General features: G+C 50.9%; 1 protein-coding gene across 5 annotated transcripts in view; it reads left to right on the top strand.

The window, feature by feature from the left end:
• Positions 1–25,335, top strand: part of LOC140388133 (uncharacterized) — a 248,913-nt gene that overhangs the window by 60,256 nt on the left and 163,322 nt on the right. For all 5 annotated transcript variants that reach the window (XR_011934104.1, XM_072471828.1, XM_072471826.1 and 2 more), the window contains exons 3-4: positions 3,310–3,494; positions 13,029–13,217. Coding sequence is in view for 4 of the 5 variants with exons in the window: in XM_072471828.1 (XP_072327929.1) it covers positions 3,310–3,494; positions 13,029–13,217 (374 nt within the window). In the remaining variant the exon portion in view is untranslated. The remainder of the gene's footprint in view (positions 1–3,309; positions 3,495–13,028; positions 13,218–25,335) is intronic.

Here is a 25,335-nt window from a genome sequence, read left to right as displayed (position 1 = left end):
ATGGATTTTAGTAAGGCGTTTGATAAGGTTCCCCATGGTCGGCTCATCAAGAAAGTAAGGAGGTGTGGGATAGAGGGAAATTTGGCCAATTGGATAAGTAACTGGCTATCACATAGAAGGCAGAGAGTGGTGGTGGATGGAAAATTTTCAGGCTGGAGACCAGTTACCAGCGGTGTACCACAGGGATCATTGCTGGGTCCTCTGCTATTTGTGATTTTTATCAATGATTTGGAGGAGGGGGCTGAAGGGTGGGTCAGTAAATTTGCTGATGACACCAAGATTGGTGGAGTAGTGGATGAGGTGGAGAGCTGTTGTAGGCTGCAAAGAGACATTGATAGGATGCAAAGCTGGGCCACAAAATGGCAGATGGAGTTTAACCCTGATAAGTGCGAGGTGATCCATTTTGGTAGGAAAAATTTGAATGCGGGTCAACGGCAGGGTTCTGAGGAATGTGGAGGAACAGAGAGATCTTGGGGTTCATGTCCACAGATCTCTGAAGGTTTCCACTCAAGTGGATAGAGCCGTGAAGAAGGCCTATAGTGTGTTAGCGTTTATTAACAGGGGGCTTGAGTTTAAGAGCCGTGGGGTTATGCTGCAACTGTACATGACCCTGGTGAGACCACATTTGGAGTATTGCGTGCAGTTCTAGTCACCTCACTATAGGAAGGATGTGGAAGCATTGGAAAGGGTGCAAAGGAGATTTACCAGGATGCTGTCTGGTTTGGAAGATAGGTCTTATGAGGAAAGGTTGAGGGAACGAGGGCTTTTCTCTTTGGAGCGAAGGAGGAGGATGAGAGGCGACTTAATAGATGTTTCTAAAATGGTGAGCGGGATAGATAGAGTGGACGTTCAGAGACTATGTCCTCGGGTGGATGTAGCTGTTACAAGGGGGCATAACTATAAGTTTCAGGGTGAGAGATATAGGAGGGATGTCCGAGGTAGGTTCTTTACTCAGAGAGTGGTTAGGGTGTGGAATGGACTGCCTGCTGTGATAGTGGAGTCGGACACTTTAGGAACTTTCAAGCGGTTATTGGATAGGCACATGGAGCACACCAAAATGACAGGGAGTGGGATAGCTTGATCTTGGTTTCGGACAAAGCTCGGCATAACGTCGAGGGCCGAAGGCCCTGTTCTGTGCTGTACTGTTCTATGTTCTATGTTCTATTTGTTTTGTGTGCTGTGTTGGCAGCTTTGTTTTCAGTTTAAGATAAACCAGCTTGGCCTTTCACTCCGTGCCTCCTGCAATTATTAAAATTACTATTTTCCATTGCTTCCCACAGTTTCCACTTGCCCTTTCCTTTCCACCCAGTTCCACATATGGGGCGTCATTCTCCGACCCCCCGCCGGGTTGGAGAATCGCCGGGGGCTGCCGTGAATGCCGCCCCCGCCGGTTGCCGAAGTCTCCCGTACCGGATATTCGGCGGGGGCGGGAATCGGACCGCGCCGGTTGGCGGGCCCCCCCGCTGGATTCTCCGGCCCGGATGGGCCGAAGTCCCGCCGATAAATTGCCTGTCCCGCCGGTGTGGATTAAACCACCTTTTGAACGGCGGGACAAGGCGGCGTGGGCGGACTCCGGGGTCCTGGGGGGGGGGGGGGGGGGGGCGCGGGGCGATCTGGCCCCGGGGGTGCCCCCACGGTGGCCTGGCCCGCGATCAGGGCCCACCGATCCGCGGACGGGCCTGTGCCGTGGGAGCACTCTTTCCCTTCCGCCTCTGCCACGGTCTCCACCATGGCGGAGGCGGAAGAGACTCCCTCCACTGCGCATGCGTGGGAAACTGTCAGCGGCCGCTGATGCTCCCGCACATGCGCCGCCCGGGGATGTCATTTCCGCGCTAGCTGGTGGGGCAACAAAGGCCGTTTCCGCCAGCTGGCGGGGCGGAAATTCCTCCGGCGTCGGCCTAGCCCCTCAATGTTGGGGCTCGGCCCCCAAAGATGCGGAGCATTCCGCACCTTTGGGGCGGCGCGGTGCCCGTCTGATTGGCGCCGTTTTGGGCGCCAGTCGGCGGGCATCGCGCCGTTTCTGGAGAATTTCGCCCATCATGTTCATCCATTCCCCTTGGGCTATCCATTACATTCCTCCATCCCATATTAATTTCTTTATTGCTGTACGTTTTGCCACTTATTTGGCAAACTAATTTCACCTCTCTCCTCACGTTCTCTTGTCATGGATACACCTTTCCCTTGCTTGACAATTATTTCTCCCCACCCTTAAGCAACCGGTCCCTGCCTTTCTTTCTCTGTCGGCACTGGGCAGCACTATTTATCCTTTTATTGCCCATCCCTAGTTGCCCTTCAGAAGGGGGTTGTGAGTTGCCTTCTTGAACCACTACAGTCCTTGAGGTGTAGGTACACCCACTGTGCTGCTAGGGAAGGAGTTCCAGGGTGGTGAGTGACTTGGAGGGAAACCTCCAGGTGGTGGGGTTCCCAGGTATCTGCTGCTCTTGTCCTCCTTGATGGTAGTGGTCGTGGGTTTGAAAGGTGCTGCCTAAGGAACCTTGTCAAGTTCCTGCAGTGCATCTTGTAGATGGTACACATGGCTGCCACTGTCCGACGGGAGGTGGAGGGTTTGTACATTTGTGGAAGGGGGAGCAATCAAGCAGGCTGCTTTGTCATGGATGGTGTCGAGCTCCTTGAGTGTTGTTGGAGCTGCATTCATCCAGGCAAATGGAGAGTATTCCATTACACTCCTTGTGCCTTTTAGATGGTGATGCACAATCAATTATTACTGAAGTGAAATTGTTGTCCAATTGAAGGCTTTAATGAACAAGTAGTTACCCCAGCATCTCCGGTACAGAATGACTGCTGTGGGTGAAACACAGACTCTTATGCTCCGCCTACTGGGCGGAACCAGCAGGCATGTTCTACCACTCATCCTACTGTATAAGGTACATCCCACCTAGGTACCGCGATACCCCTAATATAGCCTACCACAGATGGTGGACAGGCTTTGGGGGGGTCAGGAGGTGAGTTACTCACCGTAGGATTCCTAGCCTTTGACCTGTCCTGGTAGCCAAAGTATTAATATGGCTAGTCCAGTTCAGTTTCTGATCAATGGTAACCTCCAGGATGTTGATTGTGGGGGATTCAGCGACGGTAACACCATTGAATGTCAAGGGGCGGTGGCAGATCCTTCCTAACCACTACCAATTTGAAGTTTTGCTGGAATGAGAACCTTTATGTATGTAGTCTGGGATTGATTCAAACCCATGCCCCAACGATTAAAACTAAGGTGTTATCCATTTGTGACACCAACCTCGCTGCTCCACATGCTGCGGTTAACTCATTTTAAATTTCTTTCCTTTTGTCCAGTCTGATACTTCCAATGATTTAAAACGGATTCAAGAACTGGAAGAGGAAATGGTAGCTGCTCGCAACATGTACAACAAAGAAATCCAGGCTCTGCATGACAAACTGGATCAGAACAACAAAGAAAGAATGCAGATTGAAATGAACAACCTTCGAAATTCACAACTGATTGCTGAATTCAGGGAAAGGTTAATGACTTCTCTGACCTGAGTAACTGTACAGTGTATGAATGAAGAAAATAGAGCGAAAAGTAACCACCACAATCATTAAAACTTAGTCCTTGAATAGGATGTGAATTGGCTTTGCAAATATTTCAGAAATTGGTCATTAGTCTGCTTGCTCCATACCCTCGGCAATGGGCTTGAGCCATCTTATTAGCCAGCCCTCATTGAGCTTCCATGGGGGATCTGCGGACACTGAACTCACCGGCACTCGCTGATCCTGGGGAGGGGTGGAGATGTTGTAGTCCCTCCGCAGAGCTGAGTCGGAAATTGGGAAGGGGGTTGGGAGGAAAAGGTCTGAGGCAATTGTTGCCGATTAGGGTCCACCCATTGGCACCTGGCGATGAATCTCCTACATTTGTCTGGCTCACAGGATAAAGCTTCTGGTGATCAAGTGGGAGAATGTTAAGTGGCATTTCCTATTTTAATGGAAAAATTCCATTTCCCAAATGAACTCAATGTTAACAATATGAAGGATGCTGTCCAGGCCTGTTTCACAGGAACAGGAAAGAGGAGCCGGCCATTCGGCTACTCAGGCCCCCTCCACCATTCAACCAAATCATGGCTGATCTTCAACCTCAATGCCATTTTCCTGCCCTATCCCAATATCCTTAGATATCTTTAATATCTAGAAACCTATCAATCTCTGGCCGTGATTTATTGCCCGCGTTTTGTTGCTAACTTTTGGTTGGCTCTTAAATGTTGCTCGTTGTGTCTTTACTTAATTTTCTCTGTTTCTGTAACCTTTGCTCTAGAGTCGCCAGGTATCTTTATGATACCACCACGAGGTTCAAGTTCAAGTGCTGATCAATAAATCAATACACCAGTTAGTAAGATTCAAATCAAAACACATTTATTATACACAGTCAATCACTACTCATGCATAAAACTCTACTTACTAAACTATCTCTAACACTAATAGGCCTATACTTAGCTTTGGAACTGGCCCACCAGGTCAGGGGAACAAATGGCCTTTTGTTCGATTTTGAGTCTGCAGGATTCAAAGCTGGTATAGACTGGTATCTAGGAGCGCCTATCTCGTAGCGAGCGTTAACTCGAGACTTACTTGGTTGATGCAGCGGCTAGGCAGGTCACTGTCAAGGGTTGTTTCGAGCTGCTGAGTGACCCTGCCAAGAAGTACGAATTGAACTTGGGGACTCTATCTTATAGTCCCCAGGGGCTTCATGCCCTTTTGGGCGGACCCCGTATCTGATTCCAAGTGATTGGACTACGTTCCGATCACTTGGATCGATTTCACCAATACTGGAGTTATTCCCTGATCGCTAGGCGGTCCTTGGGTGTCCGTTGGCCTTCCTTTGTCTTGGCTCCTGCTGGCGCCGGGGAGTCTGGCTTGGCCTTGTTTACCTTAAATGTTTCCAATTGTTCCCAGGGATCGCTCATTAGTATGCAGATGGCTGTGAGTTTCAGTGCTGCCTGGGCTTCTGCAAGTTCTTTTTTTTTAATTAAATATTTTATTGAAATTGAAAATTTTTGGTCAACCAACACAGTACATTGTGCATCCTTTACACAATATTATAACAACACAAATAACAATGACCTATTTTATAAACAAAAAATGAATAAATAATAAATAACAAAAATGAAAACTAGCCCTAATTGGCAACTGCCTTGTCACAAGTAACACTCTCCAAAAATATAATTTAACAGTCCAATATATAATTATCTGTAGCAACGACCTATACATACTATACAGTATATATTAACAACCCTGAGAGTCCTTCTGGTTCCTCCTCCCCCCCCCCCCACCCCTCCCCCCCCACCCCCACCCCTCCCCCCCCCCCCCCCCCCCCCCCCCCCCCCGATCCTGGGCTGCTGCTGCTGCCTTCTTTTTCCCATTCCGTCTATCTTTCTGCGAGGTATTCGACGAACGGTTGCCACCGCCTGGTGAACCCTTGAGCCGACCCCCTTAGGACGAACTTAATCCGCTCTAGCTTTACAAACCCCGCCATGTCATTTATCCAGGTCTCCACCCCCGGGGGCTTGGCTTCTTTCCACATTAGCAATATCCTGCGCCGGGCTACTAGGGACGCAAAGGCCAAAACATCGGCCTCTCTCGCCTCCTGCACTCCCGGCTCTTGTGCAACCCCAAATATAGCCAACCCCCAGCTTGGTTCGACCCGGACTCCTACTACTTTTGAAAGCACCTTTGTCACCCCCATCCAAAACCTCTGTAGTGCCGGGCATGACCAAAACATATGGGTATGATTCGCTGGGCTTCTCGAGCACCTCGCACACCTATCCTCCACGCCAAAAAATTTACTGAGCCGTGCTCCAGTCATATGTGCCCTGTGTAATACCTTAAACTGAATCAGGCTTAGCCTGGCACACGAGGACGACGAGTTTACCCTGCTTAGGGCATCTGCCCACAGCCCCTCCTCGATCTCCTCCCCCAGCTCTTCTTCCCATTTCCCTTTTAGTTCATCTACCATAGTCTCCCCTTCGTCCCTCATTTCCCGATATATATCTGACACCTTACCATCCCCCACCCATGTCTTTGAGATCACTCTGTCCTGCACCTCTTGTGTCGGGAGCTGCGGGAATTCCCTCACCTGTTGCCTCGCAAAAGCCCTCAGTTGCATATACCTGAATGCATTCCCTTGGGGCAACCATATTTCTCGGTCAGCGCTCCCAGACTCGCAAACTTCCCATCCACAAACAGATCTTTCAGTTGCGTTATTCCTGCTCTTTGCCACATTCCATATCCCCCATCCATTCCCCCCGGGGCAAACCTATGGTTGTTTCTTATCGGGGACCCCCCCAAGGCTCTAGTCTTTCCCCTATGCCGTCTCCACTGTCCCCAAATCTTCAGTGTAGCCACCACCACCGGGCTTGTGGTGTAGTTCCTCGGTGAGAACGGCAATGGGGCTGTCACCATAGCCTGTAGGCTAGTCCCCCTACAGGACGCCCTCTCTAATCTCTTCTACGCCGCTCCCTCCTCCTCTCCCATCCACTTACTCACCATTGAAATATTAGCGGCCCAATAATACTCACTTAGGCTCGGTAGTGCCAGCCCCCCCCCATCCCTGCTACGCTGTAAGAATCCCTTCCTCACTCTCGGGGTCTTCCCGGCCCACACAAAACCCATGATGCTCTTTTCAATCCTTTTAAAAAAAGCCTTCGTGATCACCACCGGGAGGCACTGAAACACAAAGAGGAATCTCGGGAGGACCACCATCTTAACCGCCTGCACCCTCCCTGCCATTGACAGGGATACCATATCCCATCTCTTGAAATCCTCCTCCATCTGTTCCACCAACCGCGTTAAATTTAACCTATGCAATGTGCCCCAATTCTTAGCTATCTGGATCCCCAGGTAACGAAAGTCCCTTGTTACCTTCCTCAGCGGTAGGTCCTCTATTTCTCTACTCTGCTCCCCTGGATGCACCACAAACAACTCACTTTTCCCCATGTTCAATTTATACCCTGAAAAATCCCCAAACTCCCCAAGTATCCGCATTATTTCTGGCATCCCCTCCGCCGGGTCCGCCACGTATAGTAGCAAATCGTCCGCATACAAAGATACCCGGTGCTCTTCTCCTCCCCTAAGTACTCCCCTCCACTTCTTGGAACCCCTCAACGCTATCGCCAGGGGCTCAATCGCCAGTGCAAACAATAATGGGGACAGAGGGCATCCCTCCCTTGTCCCTCTATGGAGCCGAAAATATGCAGATCCCCGTCCATTCGTGACCACGCTCGCCACTGGGGCCCTATACAACAGCTGCACCCATCTAACATACCCCTCTCCAAAACCAAATCTCCTCAACACCTCCCACAAATAATCCCACTCCACTCTATCAAATGCTTTCTCGGCATCCATCGCCACTACTATCTCCGTTTCCCCCTCTGGTGGGGCCATCATCATTACCCCTAACAGCCTCCGTATATTCGTGTTCAGCTGTCTCCCCTTCACAAACCCAGTTTGGTCCTCGTGGACCACCCCCGGGACACATTCCTCTATTCTCATTGCCATTACCTTGGCCAGGACCTTTGCATCTACATTTAGGAGGGAAATAGGTCTATAGGACCCGCATTGTAGCGGGTCCTTTTCCTTCTTTAAGAGAAGCGATATCGTTGCTTCAGACATAGTCGGGGGCAGTTGTCCCCTTTCCTTTGCCTCATTAAAGGTCCTCGTCAGTACCGGGGCGAGCAAGTCCACATATTTTCTATAGAATTCGACTGGGAATCCATCCGGTCCCGGGGCCTTTCCCGCCTGCATGCTCCTAATTCCTTTCACCACTTCTTCTACCTCGATCTGTGCTCCCAGTCCCACCCTTTCCTGCTCTTCCACCTTGGGAAATTCCAGCCGATCCAAGAAGCCCATCATTCTCTCCCTCCCATCCGGGGGTTGAGCTTCATATAATTTTTTATAAAATGTCTTGAACACTCCATTCACTCTCTCCGCTCCCCGCTCCATCTCTCCTTCCTCATCCCTCACTCCCCCTATTTCCCTCGCTGCTCCCCTTTTCCTCAATTGGTGTGCCAGCAACCTGCTCGCCTTCTCCCCATATTCGTACTGTACACCCTGTGCCTTCCTCCATTGTGCCTCTGCATTGCCTGTAGTCAGCAAGTCAAATTCTACATGTAGCCTTTGCCTTTCCCTGTACAGTCCCTCCTCCGGTGCTTCCACATATTGTCTGTCCACCCTCAAAAGTTCTTGCAGCAACCGCTCCCGTTCCTTACTCTCCTGCTTCCCTTTATGTGCCCTTATTGATATCAGCTCCCCTCTAACCACCGCCTTCAACGCCTCCCAGACCACTCCCACCTGGACCTCCCCATTATCATTGAGTTCCAAGTACTTTTCAATGCACCCCCTCACCCTTAGACACACACCCTCATCTGCCATTAGTCCCATGTCCATTCTCCAGGGTGGGCGCCCTCCTGTTTCCTCCCCTATCTCCAAGTCCACACAGTGTGGAGCGTGATCCGAAATGGCTATAGCTGTATACTCCGTTCCCCTCACCTTCGGGATCAATGCCCTACCCAGCACAAAAAAGTCTATTCGCGAGTAGACTTTATGGACATAGGAGAAAAACGAGAACTCCTTACTCCTAGGTCTGCTAAATCTCCACGGGTCTACACCTCCCATCTGCTCCATAAAATCTTTAAGCACCTTGGCTGCTGCCGGCCTCCTTCCAGTCCTGGACTTCGACCTATCCAGCCCTGGTTCCAACACCGTATTAAAATCTCCCCCCATTATCAGCTTTCCCATCTCTAGGTCCGGAATGCGTCCTAGCATCCGCCTCATAAAATTGGCATCATCCCAGTTCGGGGCATATACGTTTACCAAAACCACCGTCTCCCCCTGTAGTTGCCACTCACCATCACGTATCTGCCCCCGTTATCCGCCACTATAGTCTTTGCCTCGAACATTACCCGCTTCCCCACTAATATAGCCACCCCCCTGTTTTTCGCATCTAGCCCCGAATGGAACACCTGCCCCACCCATCCTTTGCGTAGCCTAACCTGGTCTATCAGTTTCAGGTGCGTTTCCTGTAACATAACCACATCTGCCTTAAGTTTCTTAAGGTGTGCGAGTACCCGTGCCCTCTTTATCGGCCCGTTCAGCCCTCTCACGTTCCACGTGATCAGCCGAGTTGGGGGGCTTCCTACCCCCCCCCTTGTCGATTAGCCATCACCTTTTTCCAGCTCCTCACCCAGTTCCCACGCAGCTGTATCTCCCCCAGGCGGTGCCCCCCCCCGCCCATCCTCTCCCATACCAGCTCCCCCCTCTCCCCAGCAGCAGCAACCCAGTAATTCCCCCCTCCCACCCCCCCCGCTAGATCCCCCGCTAGCGTAATTACTCCCCCCATGTTGCTCCCAGAAGTCAGCAAACTCTGGCTGATCTCGGCTTCCCGCCGTGACCTCGGCTCGCACCGTGCGACGCCCCCTCCTTCCTGCTTCTCTATTCCCGCCATGATTATCATCGCGCGGGAACCAAGCCCGCGCTTCTCCCTTGGCCCCGCCCCCAATGGCCAACGCCCCATCTCCTCCACCTCCCCTCCTCCCCCCATCACCACCTGTGGGAGAGAGAAAAGTTACCACATCGCAGGATTAGTACATAAAATCCCTCTTTGCCCCCCACATTCGCCCCACCACTTTGTTCGAACGTTCTTTTTAATAACCCGCTCATTACAGTTTTTCTTCCACAATAAAAGTCCACGCTTCATCCGCCGTCTCAAAGTAGTGGTGCCTCCCTCGATATGTGACCCACAGTCTTGCCGGTTGCAGCATTCCAAATTTTATCTTCTTTTTATGAAGCACCGCCTTGGCCCGATTAAAGCTCGCCCTCCTTCTCGCCACCTCCGCACTCCAGTCTTGATAAACGCGGATCACCGCGTTCTCCCATTTACTGCTCCGAGTTTTCTTCGCCCATCTAAGGACCATTTCTCTATCCTAAAAACGGAGGAATCTTACCACTATGGCTCTGGGAATTTCTCCTGCTCTTGGTCCTCGCCCCATCACTCGGTATGCTCCCTCCACCTCCAACGGACCCGCCGGGGCCTCCGCTCCCATTAACAAGTGCAGCATCGTGCTCACATATGCCCCGACGTCCGCTCCCTCCACACCTTCAGGAAGACCAAGAATCCTCAGGTTGTTCCTCCTTGCGTTGTTTTCCAGTGCCTCCAACCTTTCCACACATCGTTTCTGATGTGCCTCCTGCGTCTCCGTCTTCACCACCAGGCCCTGTATATCGTCCTCATTCTCGGCTGCCTTTGCCTTCACGACCCGAAGCTCCCGCTCCTGGGTCTTTTGTTCCTCCTTTAGCCCTTCGATCGCTTGTAGTATCGGGGCCAACAGCTCTTTCTTCATTTCCTTTTTTATCTCTTCCACACAGCATTTCAAGAACTCTTGTTGTTCAGGGCCCCATGTTAAACTGCCACCTTCCGACGCCATCTTGGTTTTTGCTTGCCTTCCTTGCCGCTGTTCTAAAGGATCCACTGCAATCTGGCCACTCTCTCCTCCTTTTTCCATCCGTATCCTGGGGGGATTCCCTTCTGGTTTACCGCACAGTGTTTTTAGCCGTCAAAATTGCCGTTGGGGCTCCTATCAAGAGCCCAAAAGTCCGTTTCACAGGGAGCTGCCGAAACGTGCGACTCAGCTGGTCATCGCCGCACCCGGAAGTCCGCTTCTGCAAGTTCTAATACACAGAAACCATGCACCTGCTTGTTTTTTCTGGGCTGACTGAATTTCCCTGCATTATTTGCGGATCTCCATTTTAAAGTCGGGAAGTGGTCAACCCAGGTGGCTACAGTTTGCCGCAATTTCAAATGGCGGCGTGAGCTCAAAATTCTGCGAGACTTGGGAAACAAGAATCCCGCCTGCGAGATCTCGTTTTCCGATTCTCCCCACCCCTCACCTGTGATATAGGGCGGGATTCTCCCGAATCCAGCGGGCGGGCCGTGCCGGCGCCAAAGAGTGGCGTGAACCACTCCGGCGTCGGGCCGCCCGGAATGTGCGGAATCCTCCGCACCTTCGGGGGCTAGGCCTGCACTGGAGTGATTGGCTCCACGCCAACTGGCGCCGAAGGGTCTCCGCCGGCCGGCCCGAGTTGGCGCATGCGCAGGAGCGCCAGTGTGTTCCCAGAACCACTGGCATGATTTCTGCGCATGCACAGTGGGTTTATTCTCCGCACCAGCCATGGCGGAGCTTTACAGCGGCCGGTGCGGAGGGAAAGAGTGCCACCACGGCACAGGCCCACCCGCAGATCGGTGGGCCCCGATCGCGGGCCAGGCCACCGTGGGGCCCCTCCCCCCGTGGCCAGATCCCCTCGCGCCCCCCCCCCCCCCTGTGGACTCCGCAGGCCGCCCGCAGAGCCAGGTCCGCCGGTAAGAACCTTGTGTAATTTACGCCGGCGGGACAGGCCGTAAACGGGCAGCCGCTCGGCACATCGCGGAGCGGAGAATCGCCGGGGGGGCGTTGCCGGCGGGACGCGATTCCCGCCCCCTCCAAAAAAACGGCGCCAGAGAATTCGGCGGCCGGCGGTGGGGCGGGATTCATGCCGCCCCACAGCGATTCTCCGGCCCAGCGGGGGGTCGGAGAATGCCGCCCATAATGTGGCTTCCCATTCCGACTCCAGCAGGAGGGAATACGGACATGCCTCACCTCTCCTTTTGGGGTGGGAACAGTCCTCTTGCATTGTTGGGAAGATGGCACAGAAAGAACCATTGTCTATGCATCCAGAACTCTAGCAGATGCAGAGTGATGCTACTCAAATTGAGAAGGAGGGTTTGGTTGTTATCTTTGTGAAAAAAAAGGTTCCACCGGTATGTCTACGGCCGACATTTTGTGATTGTGACAGATCAAAATCCTTTGCTGGGTCTTCTCCAAGAGGATAGGGCAATTCCTCCTATCGCTTTGGCCCGGATCCAATGTTGGACCTTGTTATTGGCAGCCTACAAATTTTTCCTCAAGCACCACCCTGGTGCACAAATAGCCAATGCAGATGCCTTGAGTCACATCCCACTGCCCACAAGCCTGGCTGGCCCCTTTGCTGGCTGTTGGAAGAGGTCAGCATGACTGTAAATCTTTTGGAAACCTTACAGGTACCTGTAAAACAGTTCAAGGCTTGGACACAGAAGAACCCTGCATCATCCAAATTGCGAAACCTGATACTCAATGGCAGGATCCCTGATGACTTTAGGGAGGGCAGGATTGCAGACATGTACGGGTGGTTAGGAGAGTAGGACAAGGCACTGGTGGTAAGGATAAAACATAAGGTGGGGGGGGGGGGGTAGTTGGGGAGGGAGATATGTTGGGGTCTCTGGTTTTGGCGATGCGGCGGGTGAACTCAACATCCTCCTGTGTGAGAATGAACTTGATTCAGTTCAAAGTAGTGCACAGGGTACACATGACTCAAGTGAGGATGAGTGGGTTCTTCCAAGGGATGACCTATAGGTGTGAGAAGTGCGGGCATGGGCTGACGAATCATGTTCACATGTTTTAGGGCTGCGAGAAGTTGGAGAATTTTTGAGAAACGGTGTTCAGGACACATTATCCAGGATCATGGGGGCCGAGGTAGGGCCGGACCCTATGCTGGCAATCTTTGGGGTCTCGGAGGAGCTGAGGCTGCTGGAGGGGAAGGGGACCGAAGTTGTGGCCTTCGGCCCTCTGATCGCCCGATGACAAATCTGCATCAGTAGCCTCGGGCAGTTCTTGAGGGAGCAAAGGTCACCGGTGTGCTTCACCCCGCCCCCCCCCCCCCAACCCACCGGATCTGCCTCCATATGCCATGTACTCGAGGCAGAACGCAAAATGTTGAAAGAGGCCTAATTGTCGCGAGAGCGACAGGGTTCAAATAGACTTAAGCGGGGAGGGATGTTATAACCCCCACAATCTCCATGAAGACCACAGGGAATTGTTGATTGATCTCCCTGTGGGGTTTGTGGAGTACGAGTTCCTGTATTGAGCGGGTGAAGGCCTGTACAATAGGGGCTGATAGAGAAAGTGTAATGATACCAATGCGTTCTGCTTTTGGTGCAGCATACTGGCACTCAACGCGGCCATGTTACAGAAAGAGGAAGAGAAGAAAAGTATGGAGTTACTGCTGTGTCAGAAAGATGCAGAGCTCAGGGAGCTGCTGACCAAGTCGTCAAACCCTTCTTCAGAGGTGGACGACCTCAAACGTGAGCTTGAGAAATTACGGTGCAGCCTTGACGACATCCAGAAGAAGTAAGATTACATTTCGGCAAGATATTTAAACAGATATATCATTTGTGTTTCTCTGAACTATTTGCACAAATTCAACAAAATGGGGTCAATTTTCCACCCGACTCTCCCCTCTGCACCCCCTACCCACCCCCCCCTACCTCATCCAATGTACACTTGGCTCTGCGACTTTTTATATATCTAGTTTCAGATTATTTTACCAGGCCCATAACGCTCGACTGGTCTTTCCTGCCAGGAAATGGCACCAGAATCCAGTTTCTGACGGACCTGCGGCAATGGTAATGGTCGTCGGTATTGATGGTAATTGGTGGCAATGGTGTTAATGGTAGCCAATAATAAGGCCTTCTGGCTGCTGCGTCTAGTCCTTCTTCCTTCCTTCATTCACTTGCATATATAGGTACTTAACTTCCTCAGGGCCTCAGTTATTGGTGGCTTCAAGGTCTTTAGTCAGATTCTCCTTGATCTTGGGAATGTTTGCCCCACTAAATCACCCCTGCCTCATTGAAGAAAAAAGAACTTGCAATTATAGAATGGTTTCTCTGTGACATGAGGAAGTCCCAAAGTAATTTAAAGTTGATTAAGTACATTGAAAGTATAGTCACGGTTGTTATGTGGAAAGTGCAATAATTACCTTGTACACAGTAAGGACCCACAGACAAAATGTTATAGTGACCAACTAATCTGTTTTGGTGATATTGAGTAACGGTCGAGCAGCGACCAGGGCCTACGGGAACAGTCAATCTCCTGCTGTTCTTTCAGTAATACATAAGATCTTTATCATCTGAGAGAACCCTTAATTCCTCCCCTGAAACACTGTACAGCACCCCCTCACACTACACTGGAGTTTCCATTTGGATTATGAGCTCTTTTGATATGACCTCAATGTTTGTCCCTGCTCCAGGCCCCTCCACACTCACTCAGGAGAAACCATGGAGCTTGGGTGCGGTGGGATTGGTGGGAAATCGTTGAGGGCATCACGGGGTAGATTTTGCTTTGTACACCTGAGCTGAAGGTATCACCTGTTAGGCTCCCAGACAGAGCCCACAATTTTTGTTAGGGTATCAGACGAGAACCCCAAACAATTTTTTTAAATTTGTAAAATTGTGAGGAACGAATTGTGAGTGATGGCTCTGACCAATAGGTATACTTTATGTTGAAAAAAACTTTAATTTAAATACAGAATTGAGCCCATTAACATCAAAGAAATAGTTTTACAATCATCAGTTAAACAGTTCTTAAACACAAGGACAAACTTAAACTTAGTATTTACACCTGCTACTAACTCTAATTAAGCAACCCAATACAGTTCAAATGCTACTTATAAATAAAGTTAATAAAACAAGTTTACCTTCTCAGCTGTGTGTAAACGTTTGGTGAAAGTTCTTTTTACGAGCAGATTCAGTACACTTCCTTCCACTTCCACGCAACCTAACAGCATTTGGCAAAACTGTCTCTGCGGAGTCTGCACTTTCTCCCCGTGTCTGCGTGGGTTTCATCCGGGTGCTCCGGTTTCTTCCTGCAAGTCTCGAAAGACGTGCTTGTTAGGTGAATTGGACATTCTGAATTCTCCCTCAGTGTACCTGAACAGGCGCCAGAGTGTGATGACGAGGGGGTTTTCACAGTAACTTAATTGCAGTGTTAATGTAAGCCTACTTGTGACAATAATAAATATTAAGATTAATTTAAAATCTCTCTCTCTTATCAGACTCAAATTCTATGGCAAACTGCAAAACTACAGACAGACCTGACTCCTCTCATTAGTTACATCATCTATATTCCATTAAGTTCCATGACCTGCTTAGCAAGGACTAAACACCTGCTTAGCAAGGACTAAACACCACTCCGCCATAAATTATCTGCTCTCCAGGGAATTGCCAGCAATCAGAAAGATGTTCCATTCGCCCTCCATATGTAAACAAGTAAATGGTTAGAAACAATCAGGACCTCATCTTTTACAACTTCTTAATTACAGTTTTAGCAGACACATCATAACCTAGGTTCTTTGATAATATTACTGCAACAAATATATCCTTAACCCAGGCTTTTAAAAACATTACTGCAACATATATAAAATATGATATGTAACAAGTTCCACATTCGTCACACACCCAGGTGATGAAAACCATTCCAGGAAAAAAAAATGGTTCATGACAGATCTCATGAGATTTCACTCCAACAAGTTAATTCAAAAGCAGTCAGAATGACTCTGTTCCAGCTGAGTGGTCCTATTTCCCTGGAATATTCTTCCAGGATTCCTCCCAGGTGCTAATTCCTGTCTGGGGAATACAAAGGTCTATAATACAAAGGTCCTTTTTTTCTTAACTTTATGCCTGCAAATTGAATTTTCTGACCACAAAATGGAGGGACGCCACTCTTAAGACTTTTTAATGATGTTTCAGTCTTTAATATTAGTAAAGTAAAGTCACCATAATCCCAGATGACCATAGGCTGCTTTCCCTTTGAAGTGGAGAGCTGATTGGTGGTGATTTAATCTAAAGAACACCACACCCTAGGCGCGGAACAAGGGGCGGGGTTCGCCGACCCCCCGCCGGGTCGGAGAATTGCCGGGGTACGGCGTGAATCCCGCCCCGCCGCTCCGACGCCGGCTGCTGAATTCTCCGGCGCTGGTTTTTTGGCGGGGGCGGGGATCTTTCCGCGCCAGTCGGGGGCCTTTGGCAGTGGCCTCCCTGGCGATTCTCCGGTCCCAGATGGGCCAAGCGGCCGCCCGTTTTCGGCCAGTCCCACCGGAGTGGATTAGACCAGGTTCATACCGGCGGGACCTGGCTCTGAGGGCGGCCTGTGGGGTCCTCTGGGGGGGCGCGGGGTGATCTGGCCTCGGTGGGGGGGGGGGCCAAGGTGGCCTGGCCCGCAATCGGGGCCCACCGATCTGCGGGTGGGCCTGTGCTGCGGGGGCACTCTTTCCCCCCGTGCCGGCCTGTGTAAAGCTCCACCATGGCCGGCGCGGAGAAGAAACCCCCTGCGCGTGCGCAGGAATCACATCAGCGGTTCTGGGATCACGCTGGTGCTCCTGCACATACGCCAACTCGTGCCGGCTGACGGAGGCCCTTCGGTGCTGGTTGGCGCAGCGCCAACAATTCCGGCACCAGCTTAGCCCCCGAAGGTGCTGGAGTGGTTCACGCCACTCCTTGGTGCCGGTACGGCCAGCCCCGCCGGACACCAGAGAATCCTGGCCAAGGTTGAGAAGGTGGGGACACGAGGAGACAGTGCAGACTCCGCACAGACAGTGACAGCAGTTTTGCCAAATGCTCATGGCCATCACTCATGGGGTGAAGTATTCGTTCCTCACAATTTTACAAATTAAAAAAAATTGTTTGGGGTTCTCGTCTGATACCCGAACAAAAATTGTGGGCTCCGCCTGGGATCCTAACAGGTGATACCTTCAGCTCAGGTTTACAAAGCAAGATTAACCCAGTGATGCCCTCAATGATTTCCCACCAATCCCACTGCACCCTAGCACCATGATTTCTCATGAGTGAGTGTGGAGGGGCTTGGAGCAGTTGCAAACATTGAGGTCATATCAAAAGAGCTCATAATCCAAATGGAAACTCCAGTGTAGTGTTGAGGGGGTGTTGTACAGTCTTTCAGGGGAAGAATTAAGGGATCTCTCAGATGATAAAGATCTTACATATTACTTACGTAGGCCCTGGTCGCTGCTTGATCGTTACCCAATATCTCCAAAACAAATTAGTTGGTCACTATAACATTTTGTGTGTGGGTCCTTATTGTGTACAAGGTAATTATTGCACTTTCCACATAACAACAGTGATTATACTTTCAAAGTACTTACCAATCAACCAGTTAGTAGTTCAGTGTTCAACTAACTGACTATTTAAACTATTTTAAAAACAATCTTTACAAATTTCTAAACTTTCTAAACTTTTTGATTAATTTTGTACATGGAACGTCTTTAGACTGCCTCTGGCAACTAAGCAGGATTTTGGGGAAGCATGCACAATTCATACGTTTTTTTGTCCAATTCAAAATGCACATACTTTATGAAGATCTAGGTGGCTCCAATCTGCCTTACTAATTACCTCTACCACTCAAGTGAATAAGTGGTGAACAGAGTCTCTTGGTTTTCTTTAAGCTCTTTGGTTGTCACACCAAACTGCATCAGAAATAACTTCCTGGGAACAATTTCCTAGGCGCTAGCACCAGTCTGCTGCCGTACCTATGCCAGAATTGTGGGGGAAACCAAATACAGACAGTTTCTGCTACATGTCCATCAAAGTCACATATGACGGTTTCGGAACTGCTCAGAACAAATGGGGATCTAAATGGCTAACATGACTCTGAAATACTTTTCATGCAAACTTATCAAAGTTCTCGGCAAACAAAAGAAATGTGTTCAAGCATTGTACATATTTTTTAATTAGCCGGGAACTTGGGGAGCCTAAGTTTCCCTTTGCTTTGTCCATGGCAGTGCCTCAGCCAGTTCGAGTTAACTTGCCAACCAGTCAGCATCCTTTACTCCTGTGGTATAAATTGTTGTGATTGTTTGAAATTGGCATTCTTGTATTTGTCCCCAGGAGAAGCAAAGTCATGGAGAGATGGTGTAGATGGCAAAGTAACACGTCAACAGATCCAGTTTATCTTTGTCGTGAGTTTAAAATAGGTGAAGGGAGTCAGACGAGTAACATAAAAAAGTACATACTATTTATTTATTACATTTTTTCCAATTAAGGGACAATTTAGCGCAGTCAATCCACCTACCCTGAACATCTTTGGGTTGTGAGGGTGAGACCCACACAGACATGGGGAGAATGTGCAAACTCCATGCGGACAGTGATCCGGGGTGGGGAGCGAACCTGTGTCCTCAGCACAGTGAGGCAGCAGTAGTAACCACTGCGCCACCATGCTGCCTCTTACATAGTATTTATAAAGGGGCCCGGTTATACTTCACAAGGTTCTCTCTCTGTCGGTCAGCTCCTGTCTGACCGACTTTATATAACATGGTAATAGTTAGCGGGGGAGCTCATGCTCCTCGAGCCACACGGGGAAAACAATCCACCCAGTCCTGTGTACTCTGTGCAGATTAGTACAGTCCTGATGAGTGTTGGTTGAAAAACATCAGCAACATGGCTCTCTTTTCAACAATATTCAAATTTTGAACTACCATGAAACTATTTGAACAGGCTCTGGTAGAGCAGGTAAAACCAAAACATTGCCTGGTGACTCCCCATGAAACCTACAGCTACCTTTCTCCCCAAACACTGTAAGCAAAGGCAGTAGTTTTCTTTTGGGAATGCTTATTTCCTTAGCTACGAAACAATGGAAACAAGACAGTTACAGGATATATCAATGGAAAACATTTGCATCCAAGCTAAAATAATAAAGGTATTTGCACAAGTTTTGTAAAAACATATAGAGATGAAAGATAGTAAAAACTTTCCTGAGTTAGGAGTTGAAGTTGTTTTCACTAAGAACTATGCTGTACTCAAAAAATGTTTCCAGATTCCACTTGCTTTTTGAGCACTGAATTATTTAAAAATTAATGGATGTTAATTTTGGACTTCCTCTCATAACAAAATTTCTGTTCACAAAGAAATAAGTGTCAAATTTCTGCCTCCAATTAATGGAAATTTGCAATCTTATGGGTGAAAGCAATGGGCTGAGATGTTGGAGCACTGACAATGACCTTGGCATTTTGCATGAAAAATTGGAAAATTATCCTGCTACAGTGTTGTTCAGGTTAAAACTACTGGTGGTATTTATTTAAGAATGTGACAATTACACTGAAGCAGATGACATATACTGTGGTAAACACCACTGGTCACACACTACGTGTATTACGGTACTGCCACTGTACTACAGTTAACACAGTAAATCCCAGCCTGCTGGTTCCTCCCAGCAGGCACTGTATAAAAGTGTATGCTCTCCTGCGCTGCTTCCATTCTGGTTCCAGCTGCAGGAGGCTCAACATCTCGTGCAATAAAGCCTCAATAGTTTCACCATTTTGTCTCGTGGTCATTGATGGTACATCAATTTATTGCACTAGAATTTTAGAGATGAACGTCTTAATCAAGCCTGATCGCCTGGAGCTGAACCCACACGCAGCTGAAGCCACAGCCGCCTTCGAGCACTGGCTAGCCTGCTTTGAAGGATACCTCGGAGCATCCACAGAAGCCCTCTCAGACCCGCAGAAGCTCCAGATCCTCTGCACTCGGGTTAGCCCACAAGTGTTCCCCCTCATTCGGGACATGCCCACCTACACGGAAGCGATGGCGCTACTAAAAGGACAGTACATCAGGACTGTGAATCAGGTGTTCGCCAGGCACCTCCTGGCCACGAGACAGCAACTCCCGGGGGAGTCTCAGGACGATTTCTTGTGTGCTCTGCGGACACTTGGTAGGAACTATAATTGCCAGGCTGGGTCGGCAGTCCAACATACAGAACTGCTGATCAGAGATGCCTATGTCACGGGCATTAAGTCCAATTATGTTCGCCAGCGGTTATTGAAAGGGGGTATGCTCGACCTTACAGAGACTGTGCAACTCGCTAACTCCCTAGAAGTGGCCTCCCGCAACCGAGAGTCCTAGACCTCCGACCGCGCGGCACCCTCGTGGGCATCATGGGCCCCACCATCTTCCGACACAGGTACGCCGCAAGCCTGTGCCGCGTGGGAGCCAGCTAACTCCGGAGGCCCCAAATGCTATTTTTACGTCCAGAACAAGCACCCTAGACAACCCTGACCAGCGCGGAGCGCAACCTATAACGGGTGTGGCAAAAAGGGCCACTTCGACTCCGTTTGCCAGGCCCGATCGGTCGCTGCCTTTTTCAGGCTCAGCATCGCTACACCCCCAACGTGAGATCCAGGGGCGCCACCATCTTCGCCGCCGCCCGACATGTGTAGCCCGTGGGCACTGCCATCTTGGACGTCGTCTGTCATGTGCGCCCCGTGGGCGCCATCATCTTCGGCGCCATCTTGGACCGCGCCTCAGGACCCCTGCTCGCCTGGCCGTTTGCGGCCCGCCGATACCTCTGCCACCGCCGATCAGCCCAACAACTCCCAACATCTTTCGCAGCTCGCCTCCATCACCCTCGATCAGTCTCGGCCCCGCAACCTCGCGACCATTACGACGACTGTAAGGATCAACGGGCATGAGACGACCTGCCTCTTCGACTCCGGGAGCACAGAGAGTTTCATCCACTCTGCTACGGTAAGGCGCTGCTCCCTCCCGGTTCTCCCCATCACCCAGAAAACCTCCCTGGCCTCCGGATCCCATTCCGTACAAATCCGGGGGTACTGCGTAGCGACCCTCTCCGTACAGGCGTAGAGTACAGCAACTTCAGACTCTACATCCTCCCCCACCTCGGCGCCACCCTGTTACTAGGTCTCGATTTTCACTGCCACCTCCAAAGCCTTACTCTGAAGTTCGGCGGACCCCTGCCCCCCCTCACCGTCTGTGGCCTCACGACCCTTAAGGTTGATCAGCCCTCACTTTTCGCAAACCTCACCCCGACTGTCAGCCCGTCGCCACGAGGAGCCGATGGTACAGTGCACAGGACAGGACCTTTATCAGGTTGGAAGTCCAACAGCTTCTGCGGGAGAGGGTCATTGAGGCCAGTAACAGCCCCTGGAGAGAATCAAGTGGTGGTAGTTAAGACTGGGGAGAAACACCGGATGGTCATCGACTACAGTCAGACCATCAACCGGTACACGCAGCTCGATGCGTACCCCTCCCACGCATATCTGACATGGTCAATCAGATTGCGCAGTATCACAGTTTACTTGAAGTCCGCCTATCACCAGCTCCCCATCCGCCCGGAGGACCGCCAATACACTGCATTCAAAGCCTCTATCACTTCCTCAGGGTTCCCTTCGGCGTCACCAATGGGGTCTCGGTCTTCCAGCGAGATGGACCGAATGGGCTGCGGGCCACGTTCCCATACCTAGATAATGTCACCATCTGCGGCCACGACCAGCAGGACCACGACGCGAATCTCCAGGAATTCCTCCATACCGCCAAACTCCTTAACCTCACCCACAGTAAGGAGAAATGCATTTTCCGCACCACCCGCTTAGCCATTCTTGGCTACGTTGTGGAAAATGGAGTCCTAGGACCCGACCCCGACACATGCGCACCCTCCTGGAGCTCCCCCTCCCCAACTGCCCCAAGGCCCTGAAACAATGCCTGGGGTTCTTCTCATAATGCGCCCAGTGGGTCCCTAATTATGCGGACAAGACCCACCCACTCATCAAGTCCACAGTTTTTCCCCTGACGGCTGAGGCCCGCCGGGCCTTCAACCACATCAAGACGGACATCGCCAAAGACACGATGCACGCGGTCGACGAGACCCTCCCCTTTCAGGTGGAGAGCGATGCATCGGACGTGGCTCTGGCTGCCACCCTCAACCAGGTGGGCAGACCCGTGGCTTTCTTCTCCCGCACCCTTCATGCCTCCGGAATTCGGCACTCCTCTGTCGAAAAGGAGGCCCAAGCCATTGTGGAAGCTGTGCGACATTGGTGGCATTACCTGGCCAGCAGGAGATTCACTCTCCTCACTGACCAACGGTCGGTTGCCTTCATATTTAGCAATACACAGCGGGCCAAGATCAAGAACGACAAGATCTTGAGTTGGAGGATCGAGCCCTCCACCTATAACTACGAGATCTTGTATCGCCCAGGGAAGCTCAATGATCCCCCAGATACCCTATCACGCGGTACATGTGCCAGCGCACAAGTGGACCGACTCCGGACTCTCCATAATGACCTCTGCCACTCGGGGGTCGCCCGGCTCTTCCATTTTATCAAGGCCCGCAACCTGCCTTACTCCATCAAGGAGGTCAGGATGGTGACCAGGGACTGCCAGTTCTGCGCGGAGTGCAAGTCGCACTTCTACCGGCCAGACAGAGCGCATCTGGTGAAGGCCTCCCGCTCCTTTGAGCGCCTCAGCATGGATTTCAAAGGGCCCCTCCCCTCCACTGACTCCATCGTGTACTTTCTCAATATAATTGATGAGTACTCCCATTTCCCATTTGCCATCCCATGCCCCGACATGACATCAACCACGGTCATCAAGGCCCTCCACAGCATCTTCACCTTGTTTGGTTTCCCCACCTACATCCACAGCGATCGGGGCTCCTTCTTCATGAGTGATGAGCTGCGTCAGTTCCTGCTCAGCAAAGGCATCGCCTCGAGCAGGACGACCAGCTACAACCCCGGGGAAACGGGCAGGTGGAGAGGGAGAACGCGACGGTCTGGAAAGCCGTCCTGCTGGCCCTTCGGTCTAGGAATCTCCCTGTCTCCCGTTGGCAGGAGGTCCTCCCCGATGCGCTCCACTCCATCCGGTCGCTCCTGTGCACTGCTACTAATGAGACCCCTCACGAACGTGTGTTTGCCTTCCCTAGGAAGTCCACCTCTGCGGTCTCGCTCCCAACCTGGCTGATGGTTCCTGGGCCCGTCCTCCTCCGGAAGCATGCGAGGAGTCATAAATCGGATCCCCTTGTAGCAAAAGTCCTCCTCCTCCATGCAAATCCACAATACGCCTACATGGCACACCATGATGGGCAACAGGACACAGTCTCCCTCCGGGACCTGGCACCCGCTGGGTCCCCACCCACAACCACCACCACCCCTGGTACCGTCCCCTCCCCCTCCGGTTGCCTCCCCCGCCCCTGCGCCGTTCACCGTCCCACCAGCGACCCTCACCGCAGCAGCATCCGTCCCCTCACCGGATCCACTATTGGGTGAAGAAGGAGAGGACAACACGCTCCCGGAGTCGCAGGTACCCACATCGATGCCCACATCACAACCAGGACTGAGGCGATTGCGGCGGAGGGTCAAAGCCCCCGACAGACTCAATCTGTAACGTTGTTTTTCACCCCCACTGGACTTTTTTTTAAACAGTGGGTGAATGTGGAAAAACACCACTGGTCACACACTACGTGTATTACGGTACTGCTACTGTACTACAGTTAACACAGTAAATCCCAGCCTGCTGATTCCTCCCAGCAGGCGGCGTATAAAAGTGTATGCTCTCCTGCGCTGCTTCCATTTTGGTTCCAGCTGCAGGAGGCTCAACATCTAGTGCAATAAAGCCTCAATAGTTTCACCATTTTGTCTCGTGGTCATTGATGGTACATCACATACTGAGCAATCAGCAGTTCAATGCTTGACTGGCCCAGCATGTTGGAGGGCTGACGAGCACTGTAACATTTAGGTTGGGTAACATTTGCTTCAGAAACTCATAAAGCCTGAGATGCATAGAAACGCAATGGCACATTGATTTCAAAGGAAGAAATATTATGCAATTTAAGCCTGAACGTGGTCCATATGAATGAGCCATTGATATTTACTGCATCAAAGTCACGCCATCATTAAAGTGGGTTTGAAGCATTGAGACCAGCATTGAACAAATCTGGCTGTGGTCAGGGGCGGGATTCTCCACTCCCGCGCCGAAGTGTCAACGCCGTCGTGAACGCCGTTGAGATTCACGACGGCGCGAAACGGCCCCTATCCCGACCGATTCAGGGCCCGATAATGGGCTAGGAGCGGGGCCACGTCATTTACACGCACCAGGCCTTGTCGCCACGTAAAGGCGGCGCCGCATACATGACGCGGCCGGCGCCGCATAACTGGTGTCACCCGCGCATGCGTGGTTGCCGTCCTCTCCGAGTCCGCCCCGCAAGAAGATGTCAGACGGACATTGCGGGGCTGCGGAAGAAAGGAGGTCCTCCTTCAGAGAGGACGGCCCGACGATCGGTGGGCACTGATCGCGGGCCAGACCCCATTTGAGGCCCCCCCCCCCCAGCGTTCTCGCGCTTTTCCCGCCAGCAGCGACCAGGTGTGGATGGCGCCGGGGGGATCCCGCCGTTTTGGGCTGGCTGCTCGGCCCATCCGGGCCTGAGAATAGCAGGGGTGCCGGAGAATCGCCATTTTGGGTGTCTCGGGCGATTCTCCGGCCTGCGCCGCGCGGAACTCGACGAGGCCGATCTCGCCGCTTGGGAGAATCGCGGGAGGGCGTCGGACCGGCGTCGCGGGAAAATTCGGCGACCCAGGCGATTTTCCTGACCGGCGCGGGAGTGGAGAATCCCGCCCCAGATGTCTGTTACAGAATTAACCAGCAGTTGTTGCCTGAATGTTTGTTTCCTAGTCTGTGTTCTGGCTTGGAAGCAAAAGAATCGTTGACGAAGAGAGCTAATGTTATGTCGGCTGACGTGGAGACAATGCCACTGCAAACAATAATGCTTATTTATTCAGGATTTACATAATGAGAGGAAGTTTCATCACCCACTTCGCAGTCAGCTGTTAGCTCTGGTTTGTCAGCATATTTCTGTATAAATATGCACTCAAGTATCCATTTCACCCACAATTTGAGCTTAACAGGAGTGCCATGTGTGACAGCAACAGGATCTCTGCTATAGCATGTGTTTGCTTTAAATAAGTTTTCAGTGGATACAGGCAGCAAAGATGTGGAATAACTTTGCCTCAAAATACTAAGAATTAATATTTCACCTGAGAATTCATTGATAATGTTGACAGTCGATATTAATTATTCTGGCAGATGATTTGAGGTTTTCACTGAAGTATTTTAAATCTCCAAACTGCCTGGAAGACTTCATATCACCATGGTGATATGATTCTGTGTAAAGAAATCTCTCGGTTTCAAGCCCTGTCATGTAATTAGACGAGAAGCTTTTGAAGCTTTTCTTTCCTGGTGGTTGTTTCGAATCTGGCCATCCTAGTCTGGTAAACGCAACCATTCTCTTGAACTCTGCAGGGCTTTCTAAATTCTTTTGTAGTTGTTGACTGATTAATGATCAGTGTTGATCCCACACATGATAGTAACTAGAGAGTGTCTTAAACGAAGCAATTCATGCCAGATGGGGGCACGTTTCACAAGACTAGAGTTAATCGCTGATGGTATCCAGACCAAATCCGAAATAAACAAGGTTAAAACAGAACAGTCATGCTGCAAGCATTTAACTGCACTGGCAGTATCTGTGGAGAGAGAGAGAGAGACAACAGTAACATTCCATGTCTGTAACCCTTTATCAGAAAAAAGCTAGGGGGTTGATATTAGGCTAAGAAAAGGGAGGGAAAGGGAGTTGGGTGGGGGGAGATGAAAGATCAAAATGGTCTGTAAGAGGCTGAAAG

This window comes from Scyliorhinus torazame, chromosome 13 (genome assembly GCF_047496885.1).
Source record: "Scyliorhinus torazame isolate Kashiwa2021f chromosome 13, sScyTor2.1, whole genome shotgun sequence".
Classification (NCBI taxonomy): Eukaryota; Metazoa; Chordata; class Chondrichthyes; order Carcharhiniformes; family Scyliorhinidae; genus Scyliorhinus; species Scyliorhinus torazame.
This window is presented reverse-complemented; position numbering and strand designations above follow the sequence as displayed.